Source organism: Oncorhynchus masou, chromosome 29, assembly GCF_036934945.1.
Source record: "Oncorhynchus masou masou isolate Uvic2021 chromosome 29, UVic_Omas_1.1, whole genome shotgun sequence".
Taxonomy (NCBI): Eukaryota; Metazoa; Chordata; class Actinopteri; order Salmoniformes; family Salmonidae; genus Oncorhynchus; species Oncorhynchus masou.
The window spans coordinates 68027985-68050288 of record NC_088240.1 but is presented as its reverse complement, the minus strand read 5'-3'; the positions used below and the strand labels follow the sequence as shown (position 1 = coordinate 68050288).

At 46.2% G+C, this 22304-nt stretch overlaps 1 protein-coding gene across 8 annotated transcripts in view; it reads right to left on the bottom strand.

The window, feature by feature from the left end:
• The window catches only part of LOC135520382 (regulating synaptic membrane exocytosis protein 2-like), a 249172-nt gene that overhangs the window by 106275 nt on the left and 120593 nt on the right, over positions 1-22304 (bottom strand). For 7 of the 8 annotated variants that reach the window (XM_064945884.1, XM_064945886.1, XM_064945887.1 and 4 more), the window contains 4 exons: positions 20607-21553; positions 8515-8582; positions 6307-6426; positions 786-885 (listed from right to left, as the gene is read on the bottom strand). In XM_064945884.1, coding sequence (XP_064801956.1) covers positions 786-885; positions 6307-6426; positions 8515-8582; positions 20607-21553 — 1235 coding nt within the window. Of the gene's footprint in view, positions 1-785; positions 886-6306; positions 6427-8142; positions 8364-8514; positions 8583-20606; positions 21554-22304 lie in introns of all 8 variants that reach the window. The other variant, XM_064945892.1, reaches the window with a different exon arrangement.

The window sequence follows — 22304 nt, the reverse complement described above, 5'->3', positions numbered from 1 at the left end:
TGAGCAGGCCCACAGGATGGAAAAAAGGAGAATATGAATGGTATTGTAGAAAACACAGCACACATAAACAAACAGTACAGCATTGTAATCTTCCTGCTACGGTAATATTATAAATAATTGAATAGGCCTCAGTCGCAACCCTTTATGGTAACAAATAAAAGCACATCTGTCTAGTTCATACATGTTGTAATTAAAAAATGAATTATATTATTGCAATTAAAAGTGCTATTAAATGAAGGGGAAAGGGTGTCAGAAGTTTAAACAAGGTTCTGACCCAGTTCAGCACCAGTTCACAAAGTAATCCAAATGTTTTCTTGAATCACTGAAGTAGCTTATTAAATCTACAGTGCTGTGTACACAAGAAATGTATTGACAATCTTCAGTGTGCTTCAAAAAATCTTGTATCTATAAGTGTAGTTCTAAACACAGTAAGTGTACTTCTAAACATGGTAAATGCAGTTTTAAACACAGTAAGTGTACTTCTAAACATGGCAAATGTAGTTCTAAACATAGTAAGTGTAGTTCTACATGTGGTAAATGTAGTTCTAAACATAGTAAGTGTAGTTCTACATGTGGTAAATGTAGTTCTAAGCATAGTAAGTGTAGTTCTACATGTGGCAAATGTAGTTCTAAGCATAGTAAGTGTAGTTCTACATGTGGTAAATGTAGTTCTAAACATAGTAAGTGTAGTTCTACATGTGGTAAATGTAGTTCTAAGCATAGTAAGTGTCGTTCTAAACATGGTAAGCGATGTAGTCAGAGTATAAAATGAGGTCAGCAGGTACCTGGTCTGAGGTGTCCAACAGTATCCGCTAGACTTCCTTTCCTCACTTTAGTGATGAAAGCACAAAGTCTACCAGATTCTGTCATCTTTCCACCCACCACCTATGAGGGAAGCAACACACATCAACATGTATAGTATTAGTATATATTATTATACTGTAATATAGTCACACCCTCAGTACGGTGTAAGCAGCCTGGCAGGGAAGGAACATGGATGCACTGATCACTTTGTTTCATAGAAACATATTTATTGACCATGTTTGAAAATCCATGTGTGAATTCAATTCACACATGGTAAAATGCAACCTGCAGATCTAGGCCTAATTCTAATTGCATATGTAGCCACATAGCATCATTCTGCCCATAGGGAGCTATTCTTGAACAGAGAAAGTAGCTACATGTTTAGTCAAAATGTACATCTCTTTTCATAATGATGAATGTCCCTGTGTGTTGTGTTGGAACCCTGGGGCCACCTCTCACTGCATGGGGCTGGAACACTGGAGGCCTGGGGGGCCTATTGCAGGCCAGGGGGCCCAGCTCTGCTCTACTCTGTAAGCCCCTGAACCGCTCTCCCTCCACAGGCATCAGACAAATAAAATCCCCTCTTAATGGCAGTTGAATGCCAACATACAAAGGAGCTTACGGAAGTCTCCTAAATGAAATGGCTTTATGTAACAGCTGGGCGAGAGAGAGCGAGAAAGGGACTGAGAGAGTGAGAGATAGAGATGTATTTATTTATTTTTATTTCACCTTTATTTAACCAGGTAGGCAAGTTGAGAACAAGTTCTCATTTACAATTGCGACCTGGCCAAGATAAAGCAAAGCAGTTCGACACATACAACAACACAGTGTTACACATGGATTAAAACACACATACAGTCAATAATACAGTGGGAAAATAAGTCTATATACGATGTGAGCAAATGAGGTGAGATAAGGCCATGGTGGAGAAGTAAATACAATATCTCAAGTAAAACACTGGAATGGTAGATTTGCAATGGAAGAATGTGCAAAGTAGAAATAGAAATAATGGGGTGCAAATGAGCAAAATAAATAAATACAGTAGGGGAAGAGGTAGTTGTTTGGGCTAAATTATAGATGGGCTATGTACAGGTGCAGTAATATGTGAGCTGCTCTGACAGTTGGTGCTTAAAGCTAGTGAGGGAGATAAGTGTTTCCAGTTTCAGAGATTGTTGTAGTTCGTTCCAGTCATTGGCAGCAGAGAACTGGAAGGAGAGGCAGCCAAAGGAAGAATTGGTTTTGGGGGTGACCAGAGAGATATACCTGCTGGAGCGCGTGCTACAGGTGTGAGATGCTATGGTGACCAGTGAGCTGAGTTAAGGGGGGATTTTACCTAGCAGGGTCTTGTAGATGACCTGGAGCTAGTGGGTTTGGCGATGAGTATGAAGCGAGGGCCAGCCAACGAGAGCGTATAGGTCGCAGTGGTGGGTAGTATATAGGGCTTTGGTGACAAAACGGATGGCACTGTGATAGACTGCATCCAATTTATTGAGTAGGGTATTGGAGGCTATTTTGTAAATGACATCGCCGAAGTCGAGGATTGGTAGGATGGTCAGTTTTACGAGGGTATGTTTGGCAGCAAGTGAAGGATGCTTTGTTGTGAAATAGGAAGCCAATTCTAGATTTAACTTTGGATTGGAGATGTTTGATGTGAGTCTGGAAGGAGAGTTTACAGTCTAACCAGACACCTAGGTATTTTAGGTGGTCCACATATTCTAGGTTGGAACCGTGGTGGTGATGCTAGTCGGGAGGGCGGGTGCAGGCAGCGAACGCTTGAAGAGCATGCATTTGGTTTTACTTGTATTTAAGAGCAGTTAGATAGTTAGAGAGAGAGAGACAAACAGACTGGCTGGTCACTGCTTGCTGCTGAGCGAGGAGAAACACATAGCGTACCGTACAGCACAAAGAGGCACTGACCAGGCACAAACATACCAATTCAGGAAGCTCATTGAATCACTAATGATTTTCCCATCTTGCCACTATCATTTTCTCTCCTGATGGCCTTACTGTTCTAGCTCTCACTGTTCTAGCTCTCACTGTGCTAGCGCTCACTGTTCTTGTTCTCACTGTTCTAGCTCTCACTGTTCTAGCTCTCACTGTGCTAGCTCTCACAGTGCTAGCTCTCACTGTTCTAGCTCTCACTGTGCTAGCTCTCACTGTGCTAGCTCTCACTGTGCTAGCTCTCACTGTGCTAGCTCTCACTGTGCTTTGGCTAGCTGTGTGTGCTCAGCTCTTTAATCAGCCCACGCCGCACAGATTAGGTGGAGTAAGGAAAAGCTAAGATACTTTTCATCAGAAAATCTACCCGTCTCATCATGATATGCTGTAAATATGGGACATATGTTTAGGACAGTGCTGTACATAATGGGGAATAAGATGTACAATCACAATGTTTCAGATGTGATCTCCCTATCTACAGTAAAGGGACATTGTCTCTGACTGAGCATTTCAAATAGGCTTTTCTACATAATTTTTTTTCCAAATGGTACACTACTCCTTATATAATGCACTACTACCAGTTCCCTGGTAGTAGCGCACTGTATATGGAATAGGTTGCAGTTTGGGACGCAGCGTTTTTTAGAGTTTTTTTGCACTGAGCCAATGAATGTCGTTCATTAAAAAGGTTCAATGTGAACATGTTTGGATACACAGTGTGCATCACAAATGCCCCCCTATTCCCCATATAGTGCACTACTTTTGATGTACACTATATAGGGAATAGGGTGCCATTTGGAATACAGTCATGAACATAAAGTATTTGATATCAATATACAGCTCATTAATATTAATCAGGAAAATAATTAGCCGCCTAATTAATATTAAATCATGAATAATACAATATCACTTCAAAAAACATATAACTTCAAAATATATGTGCAGATAAAAATAGCCACAGCTGAAGGACAGTTTGTTAATGTCTTTTTAGCAACGTATTTTCCTCAACCACAAAACCAGTTTACAACCAGAAAATGATGTCAATAACACATCATCTCACCATTGCCGCTTGCTATAGACCACCTTCTGCCCCCAGCTGTGCCCTGGACACCATATGTGAATTGATTGCCCCCCATCTATCTTCAGAGCTCGTGCTGCTAGGTGACCTAAACTGGGATATGCTTAACACCCCGGCCATCCTACAATCTAAGCTTGATGCCCTCAATCTCACACAAATTATCAATGAACCCACCAGGTACAACCCCAAATCTGTAAACATGGGCACCCTCATACATATCATCCTAACCAACTCGCCCTCCAAATACACCACTGCTGTTTTCAACCAAGATCTCAGCGATCACTTCCTCATTGCCTGCATCTTTAATGGTTCTGCAGTCAAACGATCACCCCTCATCACTGTCAAACGTTCCCTAAAACACTTCAGCAAGCAAGCCTTTCTAATCGACCTGGCCAGGGTATCCTGGAAGGATATTGACTTCCTCCCGTCAGTAGAGGATGCCTGGTTATTCTTTAAAAGTGCCTTCCTCACCATCTTAAATAAGCATGCTCCATTCAAAAAGTTAGAACCAGGAACAGATATAATCCTTGGTTCACTCCAGACCTGACTGCCCTTGACCAGCACAAAAACAAGTTAGGAACCAATATACACAGGCAGTTAGGAAAGCTAAGGATAGCTTTTTCAAACAGAAATTGGCATTCTGTAGTACAAACTCAAAAAGTTCTGGGACACTGTAAAGTCCATGGAGAATAAGAGCATCTCCTCCCAGCTGCCCACTGCTCTGAGGATAGGAAACACTGTCACCACTGATAAATCCACTATAATTGAGAATTTCAATAAGCATTTTTCTACGGCTGGCCATGCTTTCCACCTGGCTACCCCAACCCCAGTCAACAGCCCGGCACCCCCCACAGCAACTCGCCCAAGCATCCCCCATTTCTCCCTCACCCAAATCAAGATAGCTGATGTTCTGAAAGAGCTGCAAAATATGGACCCCTACAAATCAGCTGGGCTAGACAATCTGGACCCTCTCTTTCTAAAATTATCTGCCGAAATTGTTGCAACCCCTATTACTAGCCTGTTCAACCTCTCTTTCGTATCGTCTGAGATTCCCAAAGATTTGAAAGCTGCCGCGATTATCCCCCTCTTCAAAGGGGGGGACACTCCAGACCCAAACTGCTACAGACCTATATCTATCCTAACTTGCCTTTCTGAGGTCTTCGAAAGCCAAGTTAACAAACAGATTACCAACCATTTTGAATCCCATGTACCTTCTCCGCTATGCAATCTGGTTTCAGAGCTGGTCATCGGGGCACCTCAGCCACGCTCAAGGTCCTAAACGATATCATAACCGCCATCGATAAGAGACATTACTGACATTACCTGGCCAAGGCTTTCGACTCTTTCAATCAACCACATTCTTATCGGCAGACTAAACAGCCTTGGTTTCTCAAATGACTGCCTCGCCTGGTTCACCAAATACTTCTCTGATAGAGTTCAGTGTGTCAAATCGGAGGGCCTGTTGTCCGGACCTCTGGCAGTCTCTATGGGGGTGCCACAGGATTCAATTCTTGGGCCGACTCTCTTCTCTGTATACATCAATGATGTCGCTCTTAGTGCTGGTGATTCTCTGATCCACCTCTATGCAGACGACACCGTTCTGTATACCTCTGGCCCTACTTTGGACACTGTGTTGACAAACCTCCAGACGAGCTTCAATGCCATACAACTCTCCTTCCGTGGCCTCCAACTGCTCTTAAATGCAAGTAAAACTAAACGCATGCTCTTCAACCGATCGCTGCCCGCACCTACCCGCCCCTCCAGCATCATTACTCTGGACGGTTCAGACCTAGAATACGTGGACAACTAATCACTGAAGCTGGATACTCATATCTCCCTCACTAGTTTTAAGCACCAGCTGTCAGAGCAGCTCACAGATCACTGCACCTGTACATAGCCCATCTGCAAATGGCCCATCCAACTACCTCATCCCCATACTGTATTTATTTATTTATCTTGCTCCTTTGCAGTATCTCTACTTGCACATTCATCTTCTGCACATCAATCAGTCCAGTGTCTAATTGGTATATTGTAATTCATTCGCCACCATGGCCTATTTATTGCCTTACCTCCCTTATTTACCTCATTTGCACACACTGTACATAGATTTTCTTCAGTTGTATTATTGACTGTATGTTTTGTTTCTTCCATGTGTAACTCTGTGTTGTCGAACTGCTTTGCTTTATTCTTGGCCAGGTCGCAGTTGTAAATGAGAACTTGTTCTCAACTAGCCTACCTGGTTAATTAAAGGTGAAATATATATATTTTTAAACCATATACCAAATTATATCCGCTGCGTATACTCTTTAGCGAGGCCCAGATGGCAACATATTCCCTCTACATATGGAATAGGATACCATTTGGGAAGCAACCTTTGAATAGTGATGGACAGCTGTAATAACAAACAGCCTCTGACCATCAGGTCAGACTGGTCCCAGTAGATAGACAGAAGTCCAGACAGAGAGGTCAGACAGACGGGGCAGACTCACCTTCAGTCCCAGCAGTGCTCCTGAGTCTCGAGGTACACTTCCATCCTTCATCCGCTTGTTGAGCAGAATCCGCCCTATTAGGCGCTCCCCATCTTTGGAGGGCTGCCATGTCACTGGATGCTATAGGAACACACACAGCAACAACACACCTCGTGTTTTACAACTCATCCACACCAGATTCACTTCAATCCCTTTAAAAAGACTTGTTCAGAAAAGTGTGTATCATGTGAGGGGTGGGGGGTGGGGGTGGGGTATCAATTAATTTGACTTAATGAACGATCACACAAGCTCTGGCTAGTTATCTAATCTGGTGATTATAGCTCTGTCTCTGTCCTTTCTATTTCAGATTATATAACATGTCTTTTCTTTTGGGATTAGCCGGACTATCACAATTAGATAATAAAAGGCATAATTCATCAAAATCTAAAAAAGATTTGTATCTATTGCATCACAGTTATACGTACTGCAGTTGAAGGCAAAATGTTAAAACAATATTTACAATAACACAGCCCACCTTTTAAGCAGTGATGAGCTATGTCCATAAACATACTTCATGGAAGTACTTCAATCTGATTCAATGAAAATGGAAAATGCTGCACATCCAATGCTAGGCCTTGTGTGATCCTGCTAACAGGGTAGAGTGCATTCAGCACCCCATGCAGGGTATAAATAGGCAAACCATCAGGCCCTCCTAGTCACCGTAGAGCAGAGCAGAGGCTCCACACAAACCATCACGCCCTCCTAGTCACCGTAGAGCAGAACAGAGGATCCACACAAACCATCTGAGAAAACCTGCACTGTATCTAGAACATCTCACTGAAAGTCTGCCTCATTGGCATCAAATCCAGTTGAGTTTGGATGAGCGTAGATTTTGTCCGATGGTCTGTCTGTGAGGCAGGCCTTAGCTGAAGGCAGAGGGAGGTTAAGACTGCAGTCCACCACTCTCTGCCCTGCTACACACAGCACTACACCACTCTCTGCCCTGCTACACACAGCACTACACCACTCTCTGCCCTGCTACACACAGCACTACACCTCCACAATGGAGCAGGTAGAAGCAGATGAAGAAAACATGTTTTACGCAACAACAACAAAAAGAGGTGAACCAAAGTAGGATTTATGGACAAAAACTCCCAAAAGCACAGCACAGCGCAATGATAAAGGTCAAGATGAAGAGAGACAAAAAAAGATGAAGTCACAACAAACATGACAGCGGAAGGGAAAAAAAGAAAAACTTAACTTTGTCTGTGCAAAAGAAATCCAATCGTCCCTGTTCTCAGTTCAAAGTGGTTGGCTTAGTTTTGGTATTGGACTGAGTGGAGATCGAGGGGGGATAATGACTTGACTAGGTAGTGTGTGTTGGGAAAGGAGGGGTCATTCCAGTGAGAGGTAGGTGTCGTTACCCTACTGTAGCGTTACTAAGATGGCCGCTACAGTAACAATAACAAAACAGACTGAGAGCAACTAGCAACATGCAACTAGAGGAGTGGACATCGCTGTGTGCCATGACAAAAAGAGAGTTGTGTTTTAATGCTCCTGGATGGATCTTTATGCTGCCAGAGAGCAAACAGCAGAACAATAAAGAGGGGTTCCCCATCTCCTATTTCAGCAACACCCAGCAAGCTGCTGTCGAAATGAAATCAATCTGATCAGTTCCCCAGAATACTAATAAAGACGAAGTTCAAAGAAAAATCAATCAATTCAAATTTAAAAACTAATAAACATGTCTACTATTTAACAATTAGTGACAGATAACAAAGACCGGAGGAGGTAGGTAAAGAAAAATAAAGAAAAAAGAACAAAAAGCAGATATTTTGGCTACATAGTCTCCAGTACCTTCTCACTATGGCTATGCTGATTGTCCTCGTTTAGGGTAGTGCTACTGCATGTGTCAACGCCAGAGTCTTTAACCTGGGGTTCGCACCATTCTGCGTCCTCTTCCAATGAGTGGCCCCCAAAGCGAACCATTTTCTTTTGCCTCTCAGATAAGGTGTTGTGTGTTGAGTCGGACAAAAATGCCTGCTCAATAGTTTTTCTTTTCCCCCTTTGACTGTCCCCTACAGGTGTGGGATAAAAAACAGAAAGAAAGAAGAAAACCCATGCGGAGGTGTAAATAAAACAAAGCAAACATGAAATGACAAAGGACTCAGAGAAGGGGAGGAAAGGGGAGGAGGAGGGGGGTTAGGGGCAGGGCTCCGCATGTCTCACCAAAGACATTGGGGAGGCCTCGCTGCTATGCCATGACGCATGGTCCAACCAGTGGCCATCTAAATCTCCTGTGGGAGCCACACACACACACACACACACACAAACACACACAAACACACACACATACACACAAGAGAAGACAGCGAGAGGAAAAGGTGAGGCCCACAGAACTCCAACGTACAGTGCTGACACACACACGCAGACACACACTCACAGGTGAACAACAATAGCTCCTGTGAAGAGAGTAGAAACATACAGTCCACATACAGTAAATTGGCCTCTCTGAAGTCAATACTGCGGTGGTATACAGCACAGAGTACATGACCATGACTACTAACACACACATTCAGACAACACAAGCACAGACCATTTAGGTTGTGTTTAGTCTTGGAACAATTCTCATTGGTTGCAAGACCAAACCAGGCCCCACACTCTTGTTCATAAATCATTCAAACATGCTGCCAGTTAAACCTCTTTTCCAAGAGATTCTGTTGTAGCAAACTAGCGAAAGATATTGTTGTAACTCTCTGCAGTCTCTGCAGGAATTCACATTTTTCAAATGAAGATAGCGTCCTTGCATCCTGCTATCTTAACAGCCTGGGTCTGGATCAGAGAGAGAGAGAAAGAGAGAGAGAGGTGCTTCTTGGGATGTAATATGTTTAACTGGGACAAAGATGGCAATGCCCCAGCAACCTTAACTAACCTCAATCTAAAGTGCACCAGGGAGAGCTTTTTAAGATGCTATCCCGATGACTGCCTTGCCCAGATCTGTACTGGAGGCAGCATCAGTGGATGGGATGGATGGATACAGCCTTGAGAGATGGAGGCTGGGCAAATGGCTATTATGCCATTACATGTTCAGTTTTTCCCATATGTTTGTGTTGCTCAGACAGTAAAGTGAGTGAGTAGCAGTCATATTCCCTCAGCCTAGCAGGCCAGACAGGGACTTCAGCAGTCAGGGAGAGAGTTCATCTTTTTCTCTGGGTCTGTGCTCTGTTTGTGCACTTTTCCCAATAAGGCTCAGTCAGTCTTTCTGTCTGTAACCTGTCTGATGTGGGTCAGGGGGATCGATGGATACTGGCTCCCCCAGACAAACCAAGAACTAGTCCCTGTAAACCTCTCTCTCTCTCTCCCTCTCCCTCTCTCTCTCTCTCTCTGTCTCTCTCTCTCTCTCTCTCTCTGTCTCTCTCTCTCTCTCTCTCTCTCTCTCTCTCTCTCTCTCTCTCTCCCCTCGGTCCTCCACTTCTCTCTCTCCCCTGTCTACCATCAACCCATCAGTCTCCTGATGGAGAGAACATCATCTTTAGATCCAACACGACTTCTGGACCTGCTTTCTAGAACAACGTCATGTTGTTATAGACTTCAGCAGCTTTTCCTCTGGTTGATGATGGTGGGTGGTGGATGTGCAGAGTGAGAATGCAACAAACACTACAATTTGATGAAGAAGCTTGTAAAGCCAGCTAACTAAAAGAGTGAGAAGTAGTAAATGTTGAATGCGAGATGGGAGTCTTCACCTACAGGCTGAGGTGGCCCATCGAGAGGATGAGTCACTCATTGGCCACTCATTTTACAACCCCAGAAGACAGAAATTCGGAAACATGATGTGAATATGAAATGATATGAAATGATTCATATTAAAAGCATACAGCGATGAAGTATGAGGTACGGACAGCCAGTTGATCGCCCATTTTGTTACAATGGACCAATTGCCGATTTGTCGATATATAGCTTGCCGTATGTTCAGTATTCACTGTAAAAATAAATCAAAAACAGGCTTTTTTGTTTACTCAACCTTTCAATCAAAGTGTGCATTCCCATACGTCTGCAGGCACAGGTAAGGTTTAATAGAAGCAGTGCATTTTTGCAACCCAAAGCTGCACGCATCATTTCCTTTGCATCACTTCCTGTGAAAAGAGAATACTCTAATGGAGCTATAAAGGACAGGTCTCCATAAAGCAGTTAGCCTGGTGAATACATAACTCAATCTGGGAGAAGTCAGGGAATTCAGTTGGAAGAATATACAAATAGCTTTATGCTGCATATGTTGTGAGGGTTGGGGGTTTGGGTAGGATGGGAAGGGAAGGGGGAGATCAGATGTTCTCTCAATATCTCTCTAAATGTAGAGCTTGGTCTGTAGCTTTACTCTAGGGTTGCTATCAAGAGTGTTGAGGATCACGTCGTTGGAAGCTGAGAAAACAGTAAATAATTTCTACATTAATATTAATGAATATTTTTCAAGGCTGGCAGAGACACTGAATGTCAGATTAAGGTCAAGTCCTCTCCAAAACAACCAGCCATCCTCCCTTCTCACAATCCTCCCTTATCACTATCCTCCCTTATCACTATCCTCCCTTATCACCATCCTCCCTTATCACCATCCTCCCTTATCACCATGCTCCCTTATCACTATCCTCCCTTATCACCATCCTCCCTTATCACCACCATCCCTCCACCCCTCCCCTGGTCCTATCACAAGCCCTCCATCCGTTCACCCCTCCACTCCTCCACTGGTCCTATCACAAGCCCTCCATCCCTCCACCCCTCCCCTGGTCCCATCACAAGCCCTCCATCCCTTCACCCCTCCCACAAGCCCTCCATCCCTCCACCCCTCCCCTGGTCCCATCACAAGCCCTCCATCCCTTCACTCCTCCCCTGGTCCTATCACAAGCCCTCCATCCCTTCACCTCTCCACTAGTCCTATCACAAGCCCTCTATCCCTTTATCTCTCCACTGGTCCTATCACAAGCCATCCATCCCTCCACCCCTCCCCTGGTCCCATCACAAGCCCTCCATCCCTTCACTCCTCCCCTGGTCCTATCACAAGCCCTCCATCCCTTCACCTCTCCACTGGTCCTATCACAAGCCCTCCATCCCTTCACCTCTCCACTGGTCCTATCATAAGCCCTCCATTCCTTCACCTCTCCACTGGTCCAATCACAAGCCCTCCATTCCTTCACCTCTCCACTGGTCCTATCACAAGCCCTCCATCCCTTCACCTCTCCACTGGTCCTATCACAAGCCCTCCATTCCTTCACCTCTCCACTGGTCCAATCACAAGCCCTCCATTCCTTCACCTCTCCACTGGTCCTATCACAAGCCCTCCATCCCTTCACCTCTCCACTGGTCCTATCACAAGCCCTCCATTCCTTCACCTCTCCACTGGTCCTATCACAAGCCCTCCATTCCTTCACCTCTCCACTGGTCCTATCACAAGCCCTCCATCGCTTCACCTCTCCACTGGTCCTATCACAAGCCCTCCATCCCTTCACCTCTCCACTGGTCCTATTAAAAGCCCTCCATCGCTTCACCTCTCCACTGGTCCTATCACAAGCCCTCCATCCCTTCACCTCTCCACTGGTCCTATCACAAGCCCTCCATCCCATCACCTCTCCACTGGTCCTATTAAAAGCCCTCCATTGCTTCACCTCTCCACTGGTCCTATCACAAGCTCTCCATTCCTTCACCTCTCCACTGGTCCTATCACAAGCCCTCCATTCCTTCACCTCTCCACTGGTCCTATCACAAGCCCTCCATCCCTTCACCTCTCCACTGGTCCTATCACAAGCCCTCCATTGCTTCACCTCTCCACTGGTCCTATCACAAGCCCTCCATCCCTTCACCTCTCCACTGGTCCTATCACAAGCCCTCCATCCCATCACCTCTCCACTGGTCCTATTAAAAGCCCTCCATTGCTTCACCTCTCCACTGGTCCTATCACAAGCCCTCCATCCCATCACCTCTCCACTGGTCCTATCACAAGCCCTCCATTCATTCACCTCTCCACTGGTCCTATCACAAGCCCTCCATTCCTTCACCTCTCCACTGGTCCTATCACAAGCCCTCCATTCCTTCACCTCTCCACTGGTCCTATCACAAGCCCTCCATCCCATCACCTCTCCACTGGTCCTATCACAAGCCCTCCATTCCTTCACCTCTCCACTGGTCCTATCACAAGCCCTCCATTCCTTCACCTCTCCACTGGTCCTATCACAAGCCCTCCATTCCTTCACCTCTCCACTGGTCCTATCACAAGCCCTCCATCCCATCACCTCTCCACTGGTCCTATCACAAGCCCTCCATTCCTTCACCTCTCCACTGGTCCTATCACAAGCCCTCCATCCCATCACCTCTCCACTGGTCCTATTAAAAGCCCTCCATCCCTTCACCTCTCCACTGGTCCTATCACAAGCCCTCCATTCCTTCACCTCTCCACTGGTCCAATCACAAGCCCTCCATTGCTTCACCTCTCCACTGGTCCTATCACAAGCCCTCCATCCCTTCACCTCTCCACTGGTCCTATCACAAGCCCTCCATCCCTTCACCTCTCCACTGGTCCTATCACAAGCCCTCCATCCCTTCACCTCTCCACTGGTCCTATCACAAGCCCTCCATCCCTTCACCTCTCCACTGGTCCTATCACAAGCCCTCCATCCCTTCACCTCTCCACTGGTCCTATCACAAGCCCTCCATTCCTTCACCTCTCCACTGGTCCTATCACAAGCCCTCCATTCCTTCACCTCTCCACTGGTCCTATCACAAGCCCTCCATCCCTTCACCTCTCCACTGGTCCTATCACAAGCCCTCCATCCCTTCACCTCTCCACTGGTCCTATCACAAGCCCTCCATTCCTTCACCTCTCCACTGGTCCTATCACAAGCCCTCCATTCCTTCACCTCTCCACTGGTCCTATCACAAGCCCTCCATCCCTTCACCTCTCCACTGGTCCTATCACAAGCTCTCCATCGCTTCACCTCTCCACTGGTCCTATCACAAGCCCTCCATCCCTTCACCTCTCCACTGGTCCTATCACAAGCCCTCCATTGCTTCACCTCTCCACTGGTCCTATCACAAGCCCTCCATCCCTTCACCTCTCCACTGGTCCTATCACAAGCCCTCCATTCCTTCACCTCTCCACTGGTCCTATCACAAGCCCTCCATTCCTTCACCTCTCCACTGGTCCTATCACAAGCCCTCCATCCCTTCACCTCTCCACTGGTCCTATCACAAGCCCTCCATTGCTTCACCTCTCCACTGGTCCTATCACAAGCCCTCCATCCCTTCACCTCTCCACTGGTCCAATCACAAGCCCTCCATCCCATCACCCTTTCACCCGTCCCTGTGGGTGCTAAAACCACTTACTGTATACAGTTATGTCCAGTGATAAAACATTATGGAAGTCCCCAGATGGGCTATGCCCTCCGTGACCCACTGGAACCAACAGCTGACAACACTCAACACTGATTACCCTCCCTGCCACACACATACATACACACACACACACACACACACATACACACACACACACACACTGAGCTGTTGTTGCTGCCAGTCTCCATAAACACATTTTAGCATTGCTGCCTCTCCTCTCCCTGCCTCTCTTTGTCTCAGCTGCTGCAACCCAATGACTTTGCAATTGTGTCCATGATAGCCCCAAACAGCTTATGGCTTGCAATTCTAACAGTCACAGATGTTTAAATCCCATAGACATGTTGAAATCTCATAGACATGTTGAAATCCCATAGACGTGTTGAAATCACACATCTCTCCAGCTCATCTGAAGCCAACCACACACACACACACACACACACACACACACACACACACACCATCCACCGCCACGCCCCTCAGTTGGGGGCTGAGCTAAGCTACTGTTGTCCCAGTCTAGAGAATGTGGCCTCCCTCTGTTGCCTCCCTCTTCCTCCTGTTTTATTAACAGTGCCAATCACAATTAAGCCCTGATCCCTGGTGAGGACCGGTAAAACCTCAGCTGAGGGTGATTCAGCCAACAGGAAACTCATCATAGCCGTAAATTGTGAGCATCAGCAGTCTCCTCCCTCCCTCGTCCCTCCCTCCCTCCCCGGCCCCCCCAGTTGGTTTCACTCGGGCCCGGCGCAGCAGGCGCGGGGACCCACCACCAAAGTGCTGATTCAGGGTTCCGGCAGCAGCACAACGTGGGGAGGAGACAGCGGAGAAAGAGTTCATTGCCAGCAGGCTCTCCATCACTTTGACAACTCAATAGAAACCAGTGTACACTATTAATTGGATCATTAATTATTGATGGTGTTTTTACTACAATTCGGGGGGGCGAGAGCAGAAAGAGAGAGAGAGAGACAGAGAGAGAGAGAGAGAGAGAGAGAGAGAGGTGAAACATTGTGTATGTTTAAACAGTATCCATGCTGTGAGGGAAAGGGAGCAGATTAGCTGTGTGATTTGTGTTTGTGGAAGCAGATTGTCCAAAAACATCCAAGGTGGAGCAGGTTAAAGAGCTACAGAATCAATTATTATTTAGGCCATTTGTTATTTTTTTCAATACTTAAAAATATTACAAATAATAGTCAATATACTGTTATTACAATGTAGAAACACTATAACATTATTCATTTTATGTCTGGCATTGAACATAAGAATGCCCTTTACTCAGCAGGGGATGTTGGACGAGTCATTGTCCTAAAAACTTACAGAACCAGACCAGAGATAGAGATGTAATGAGAATCTAGTCTGGTTTTATCACTAAACAGCGTCCACCCCACCCAACCCCTCACTCTCTCTCTCTTCTGCCCCCCCCTCTCTCTCGCTCCCTCTCTCTCTCATTACTCTCCTTCTTTCTCTCTCTCTCCCCCTATCCCTCCCTGCCTCTCTCTCTCGGTGTCTCTCGTCTTTTCTAGTTTCTGTCCTGCTTGCGCTATCATGAGGTAGCATGTCATGAGATCAATACGGAGGAAAACAGAGTGAGAGGGACGTCACACTAAATCAGCCTCTCAGCCTCACAACCAACGAGCCAGCCAGGAGCAGCCAGGAGCAGCCAGGAGCTCAGGCCATTAATGATGGCACCTCCTCCCTCCCTCCCTCTCTCTCCCTCACTCACTCCTTCCCTCACCTCCCCCCAAACCCCCAGAGTGTCCAGGGTCAGAGAGCATGGCACGAGGTGAGCTTAGCCTGCCATAATACACCCATGTATTCACCTCACCCACCTCGAACTCCCTCCCTCCCGTCCTGGCCAGTCAAGCAGCTCACTGAGTGTATAACATAGCAGAGCAGACCATAGTGCTGCTGACTGGCCACAGATGGACAGAAGGTGCTTTCTGCCCTCTTTACTCTTTCCCTCAGCTTTCTCCCCCCTCGGCCCAAGCTATTGAATGTATGTTCTGCTTATCTGGTTATGGCTCGTCCTTCAACGTCACACTGGACTGACTGGGTGAAGGGAAAATTCTGCAGGCCAAACACCATTCCTGTTGCTAATCATTGAGCGCTTGCTTACTATGCAGGTTACATACAGGTGTGTGACAGACTCGGGACAGGGGTTTTAATGACAGACAGTATATACTGTAAGCCCCCTCCCCCCATACCTCCAAAATACAAAACCTTACATCCTATACCTCAGAAGCTCACCTCCCTCGCCTCAGCAGTCCACATTCAAACTACTCTGTGACCCCACCACTACTGTGATCCTTCACATAACCTTCACATACAATGCATCAATAATGGAGCCAGACTGAGCTAACCTAGCCATGTGCTACTTCCCTCCCTGTGTGAGGAGAGAAAGCTACATAACACAGGGACTGGGGAATGTTGACTGCCTGTATTCTCCTCATCCTCGTCCTCCTCTCCTCTTCACCTGTGAAGCAGCTCTGCGTTCCTCCCCTCATCCCCTGTCCTCTTTTCTCCTCTCCTCTTCTCTCTTGTTTTTTTTCCTCCCTCTCCTCATCCATTTTTCCTGCTTTTGACGTTGCCAAGGTAAAAGCCCCCATAATTACAGATTTGACAACAAAATCAATTTGCAATTATGACGACTGTGGGCCTGCGTGGAGTGAGTCAAGTGGCCCAACTCTTGAAGGATAGCTTTAGATGTTAATTCTGAATGAAAATGGGGTTTAATTCAATGTGTGTGTGTGTGTGTGTGTGTGTGTGTGTGTGTGTGTGTGTGTGTGTGTGTGTGTGTGTGTGTGTGTGTGTGTGTGTCTCTTGAAAGATAGCTTTGGATGTTAATTCTGAATGAAAATGGGGTTTAATTCAATGTGTGTGTGTGTGTGTGTGTGTGTGTGTGTGTGTGTGTGTGTGTGTGTGTGTGTGTGTGTGTGTGTGTGTGTGTGTGTGTGTGTGTGTGTGTCTTGAAGGATAGCTTTGGATGTTAATACTGAATGAAAATGGGGTTTAATTCAATGTGTGTGTGTGTGTGTGTGTGTGTGTGTGTGTGTGTGTGTGTGTGTGTGTGTGTGTGTGTGTGTGTGTGTGTGTGTGTGTGTGTGTGTGTGTGTATATATGTGTCAATGGGAGTGTTTCGTTCAGAAGCAGGGGAATGAAAAACTACCCTTTGTCTATAACCATTGTCCTGTTGTAACAAACAAGTGGGAAGGCTACAGGACGTGGAACAGGGGACAGGGGAGAGTCTGCGTGTTGTTATTTAGCATGTAGTTGTCTGTAGAAGTAGTAGAGATCTGAAATACAGGCCTTAAACCCTTACAGATGCCATACAGTATAATACCTATCCTGTCCAAAATCATATCCTATGGTGTTGAGGGGAAACTGACATGATGAGGTTGATTCATGTTAATATATCAAATTTACATAAGTATTCAGACCATTTACTCAGTACTTTGTTGAAGCACTTTTGACAGCGGTTACAGTCTCGAATCTTCTTGGGTATGATTCTTAAAACTTGGCAGACCTGTATTTGGGGAGTTTCCCCCATTCTTCTCTGCAAATCCTCGCAAGGTTGGTCGGGTTGGATGGCGAGCGTCACAGCACGGCTATTTTTAGGTCTCTCCAGAGATGTTCAATCTGGGTTCAAGTCTGGGCTCTGGCTGGGCCACTCAAGGGCATTCAGAGACTTGTCCCGAAGCCACTCCTGTGTCATGACGTTGCCCTCTTTGGGTACAGCAAGCCCCATCCCCCTCTCCCTGCCTCCTACAACTAGGCTGTTGTGGTCAGAGAGGTCGTATTATCCTGACATTTCACATTCTTAAAATAAAGTGGTGATCCTAACTGACCTGAGACAGGGAATTTTTAGGATTAAATGTCAGGAATTGTGAAAAACTGACTTAAATGTATTTGGCTAAGGTGTATGTAAACTTCCGACTTCAACTATATCTGTTTTTTATTTTTAATACACTTGCCAAAATAAATAAAAACCTGTTTTCACATTGTTATTATGGGGTATTGTGTGTAGATTGATGAGGGAAAACATGTACTGTATGTATATAGTCCATTTTAGAACAAGGCTGTAACGTAACAAAATGTGGAAAAGGGAAGGGGTCTGAATACTTTCCGAATGCACTGCATTATTCGATTTGTGAAGCTTTATATCTGATAGCAGCTAATGGGGATCCATAAGAAAAACACATACAAATAAGAACTATGACTGTTTCACTTTCAAGCTATGTGAAAGGGACTAACTCACATCAGTCAGTCCTTCACAGTCATCCAAAGGAGACACAGACAGCACACAGGGAAGTAACCCTTGAGTGCAGATGTGCCATACAGTCTGCTTTAGAGGGGAATCTATATAGGTCACTCAGAAACAGCTCTACAAACACTTTGGAAGCTGTCTGCCTTTTCAAAGGACTAATATGGTAACCACAAAGCCAGACTGCCGCCCGTATAGCAATGCTTTCAGCACGGTAACCGCGCCTCTGCCAGCCCAGACCTAATCTCTCTCTCTCTCTTTCCCTCTATCTGGGACGTTGTTAGTGTCCTTAACATTACGACATCCCCAGAGGGCGAGAGTGGTTCGATCGTTGTGGTACTGTAGTATGAGATGAATGTTTATAACCTTATAATACATAACTATCTACTGCCTGCATCTCGAGGAGAGAAAGGTAGTAGTTAGTGCCATGATGTTGCACTGTTGGTGAGGTTTATGACCCGCATAAATACTCTTCCCCCTTTTCTCTCTCTACTCTACAGATTGGACTCTTGGAGAGCCCTTTGTTAACATAGAGAGAGTCTGGTAACATCAAGAGGTTGGGAACGGAACCATATTTCGGTAATCCAACCAGTTGAAAATATCCGTTGGTACTTAAAGATTATGATATCCGATCAGTTGTCATCTGAGACATTATTACTGATGATAGGACGACATAAAGTGTATCTTGGGAAGTCTATCACATTCACATGGAATTGTTGTGGAATTTAAATGTTTAAATATGAAACTATTTACATGATTAGTTTAATCAGGTAATATTAAGTACAGAGAATTGATTTGATAAAATCGCATGTCATATATAACTTAATCCATAGTAAATACATAACAATAAGGACTAGGAGTTAGGGACTAGAGGCGAGAATCTAGAAGTAAGCCAATCAAAAACCATTTGATCTTCAAACTTCCACTCTGCCCAGCCCAGCTCACGACTCGACTCCACTGTCTACTCCAATCCCATCCCGTCCTCCCTGGCTGATCCAACGGAGTTGATTTGTCGTGCAGGGGGAATCCTACTGGCCTCACAAGTAGCCTGATCTTGTGGATTTATCAGTGCAAGGAACCATTCATGTTAGCGTGCAAGATCACGCGGCTTGCGAGGCTAGAATCCTACAGGGAGAAACCCTAATTATTCTACCACTTAATTGCATTTGCCATACCTTCATTAATTAATATGCACGACTGATGATATTGTTCAGCCAGAGGCTGTTCAAAAGCAGCATCACAGACTAATCCACAGACACAGACAGACTGACTCCCTAAAGGCTGAATGACTGGAACAGCACATCACCTCTGGCCCTGATCCTATTGGAGTGAGCCGCCCAATACGCACAAACACACACACGCACACACACACACACTTTGGGACAGTTTGTGTGAGTGTGTGTTTGTGTGTATGTGTGTGAAACAAGTGTGTGTTTGTGTGTATGTGTGTGTGCGTGCGTACCTGTGACACTGTAAAAGTACAGCATCAGACTACAATTACATATGTCATTACCTTCCTTCCTTTCTTCTCTCTCTCTCTCTCTTTCTCCACTCTCTCCCCGCGCTCTCTCTCTCTCCCTCCCTCCCCTCTCTCCTCTCCTCTCCTCTCCTCTCCTCGCTCTCTCCTGGCTCTCTCTCTCTCCCTCCTCCCTGGCCCCTCCTCTCCTCTCTCCATATTTGTATTTTTCTCTCTCCCACCCCCTCTCGTCACTCCTCTCGCTATCTCTCGATCTCTCCCTCTATCTGTGTTATATAATATAGAGTCCATTACATCAGATTGAATGTGTGAAACAGAAGTGGTAGCCAGGCCCTGCAATGTGTGCTACAGGAGGACAGAGACAGGATAAGGTATCTAGAGCAGCAGCCCAACACACACACACACTCTTGCATAGACATTTACACACATCTGGCCAAGCCCTGTCGACATAATAAGCTCCCTCCACACAGTTGCTGTACAGTGTAGAATAGACTTGACACACACACACACACACACACACAAAACAGGTCAGATCACGTAACAAAGACACAGACAGACCATAGACTGTGAGGGAATAAAAGGTTAGTTTTTAAGCGACGGCTCATTAATAAGATCAAACTCCTATCATAATCTACATATCATATTATTATGAATGAGACCACGAGGCCGAGATTAAAACACATTAGTTATGCAAGCCTGACAATACAGAACATATACAGAACATATGGTATTGTTTTCATGGATAAACGTTGCGACTGAGAAGAGAGTTGTGATGGTCTGGTGCTCATTAGTCATCAATGGTACTCAGTCCTCTGTACTGAACATATGGAGCTAGCAGACTACTGTCGTACCACTAACTCACTGAATATGGAACAGTGGTAATTAGTCAATAAACATGTTCAACATGAGCTGACAGTGACACTGAATACACTTCCCAATGAATAATGCAAAGGTGATTTGACTATCCCTGACATAACTCTGTGCTTCCCAAATGGCACTCTATTCCCTATATGGTGCACGACTTTAGGCCAGACCCAAAAATATATTCCCTATATAGAGCAATACTATATAGGGAATAGGTTGCCTTTTCAGATTTTCCCCTAGTAAAAGAGAGTGCCCTATAAAGTAGTGCACTATAGGGAATAGGTTGCCTATTCAGATTGCCCCCCTAGTGTACAGTATGAGAGAGAGCAGGAGGAAGAGTGTTCCTACCTTTCTCACTGACAGACTCACTCTCTATCTCCACATCCTCACAGCTGGTGTACTCCGGTGTGGTGGCAAGTTCCTCCTCCGAACTGCTCAGGGACACTTGCCGCATCTTACCCCCCTTTTTGGTTTTGTGGGGCTTTGGTGGCGGCGGCCTGATGGACTCGGACTGGTCAGAGCTCAGAGAGTCGTTCCTCAACATGGTGTCCATCTTCTCCCTCTTGGTCTTCCTGACTGCAGAGCTGGGGTCCAGATAATCATGACCCCTGAACCCTATTGGCTCCCCTGGCCCCCGCCTCATGTCCCCTGACCTGTCCCCCAGCACGGGGCTGCGGTGTGGGGTGGGGGGGCTGTGGTTGGAGGTCCGGGGGTGGCCTCCAGGGGTGGGGGAGTTTCTGTCCATGGAGTAAGAGCGTTGGCCCACCATGGGCGGCCGGCGCTCGGTCAGGTGCTGTCTGGACAGGCGGATTGGTCCCTGGGGCTCGTCCTGCTCCGTGTAGGCCAGAGACACATCACTGTGGCGCCTCTCGTGCCTGGCCCGACCCACCTCAGCATGCATCCTCATCTGCTCCTCGTAGGGCTGGGGCTTGACGGGGTAACGGGCCAGGTTGGGGTCGGAGCGGTAGCGTGTCTGGTACTCCTCCTGGCGCTGGCGCTGCAGCTCGAACTCACTGGGCTGCCCGTCTAGAGGGTAGGGCCCTTCTAGAGGGTAGGGCCCGTCCTGGTCCAGAGGGTAGTCCTCATGGGAGCGCCAGCGGCCACGCCCACCACGGTACTCCCCCCGCGCCGCCTCAGCGTCTTGGTACCTCCGTGGGGCCCCACGTCGAGGGTCCCCATCCCCGTAGTCGGACGGTGATCTGGGCATGGTGCCGTCCCCCGGGGCATACTGACCCCGCTCCTCCCTTTGGTCGTATCTTTGGTTTGGATCCCTGGATGCTGATGGGCTTCGTTTCCTGTCCGTCAAAGAAAAAGACATTTAGTCAGAGGGTCAAGTAGGAAAGAAAATTCTCTTAGTCAGAAGAGGGTTTTAAAAGGCTGTATAAAAACTTTCACTGATGCTTAGGATGAAAGATCTACAGGGCTTTCTGCTGAGCTTACCTGCCTTTTAAACCCGCTCCAAAAACAGCAGTTCCCTAGAAAGGGTAACCACCAGTGTGTGTGTGTGTGTGTGTGTGTGTGTGTGTGTGTGTGTGTGTGTGTGTGTGTGTGTGTGTGTGTGTGTGTACTCCACACTGCGTGGGCCTCATAGACTGCTGATGAAAGGCATAGCTAGCTGTCACATAACAGGGCTGGAGCTGGGGGGTTGGAGCTGGGGGTTGGAGCTGGGGGTTTGGAGCTGGGGGTTTGGGAAGAAGACTCGTGCACTTCTTTGACTCTCTTCACTAAAAATATATCTAGGAGTACTAAGATGGCAGCCAGACCCAAAGACAAGATATCTCTGAAAAGGCAAGGCGCTTTTCAGAAACCAAGCAGCCTTAAAAAGTCTCAAAACAGGAAATAGTTTCACCATCAGAACTGATGTTATTCCTGTAATGAGTCAAAGTCTGTACAAATACATTCAACATTCAACCGGTACACTATTATCTATTGATCTATAATATGGTTCCATTTCCTCTTGGTTACTATGTGGATACTATAGGTCATCTTTCATCTTCATGTTCATTCTATCTGATTACTGTGTTGTTGTAAAGCGGATAAATGATG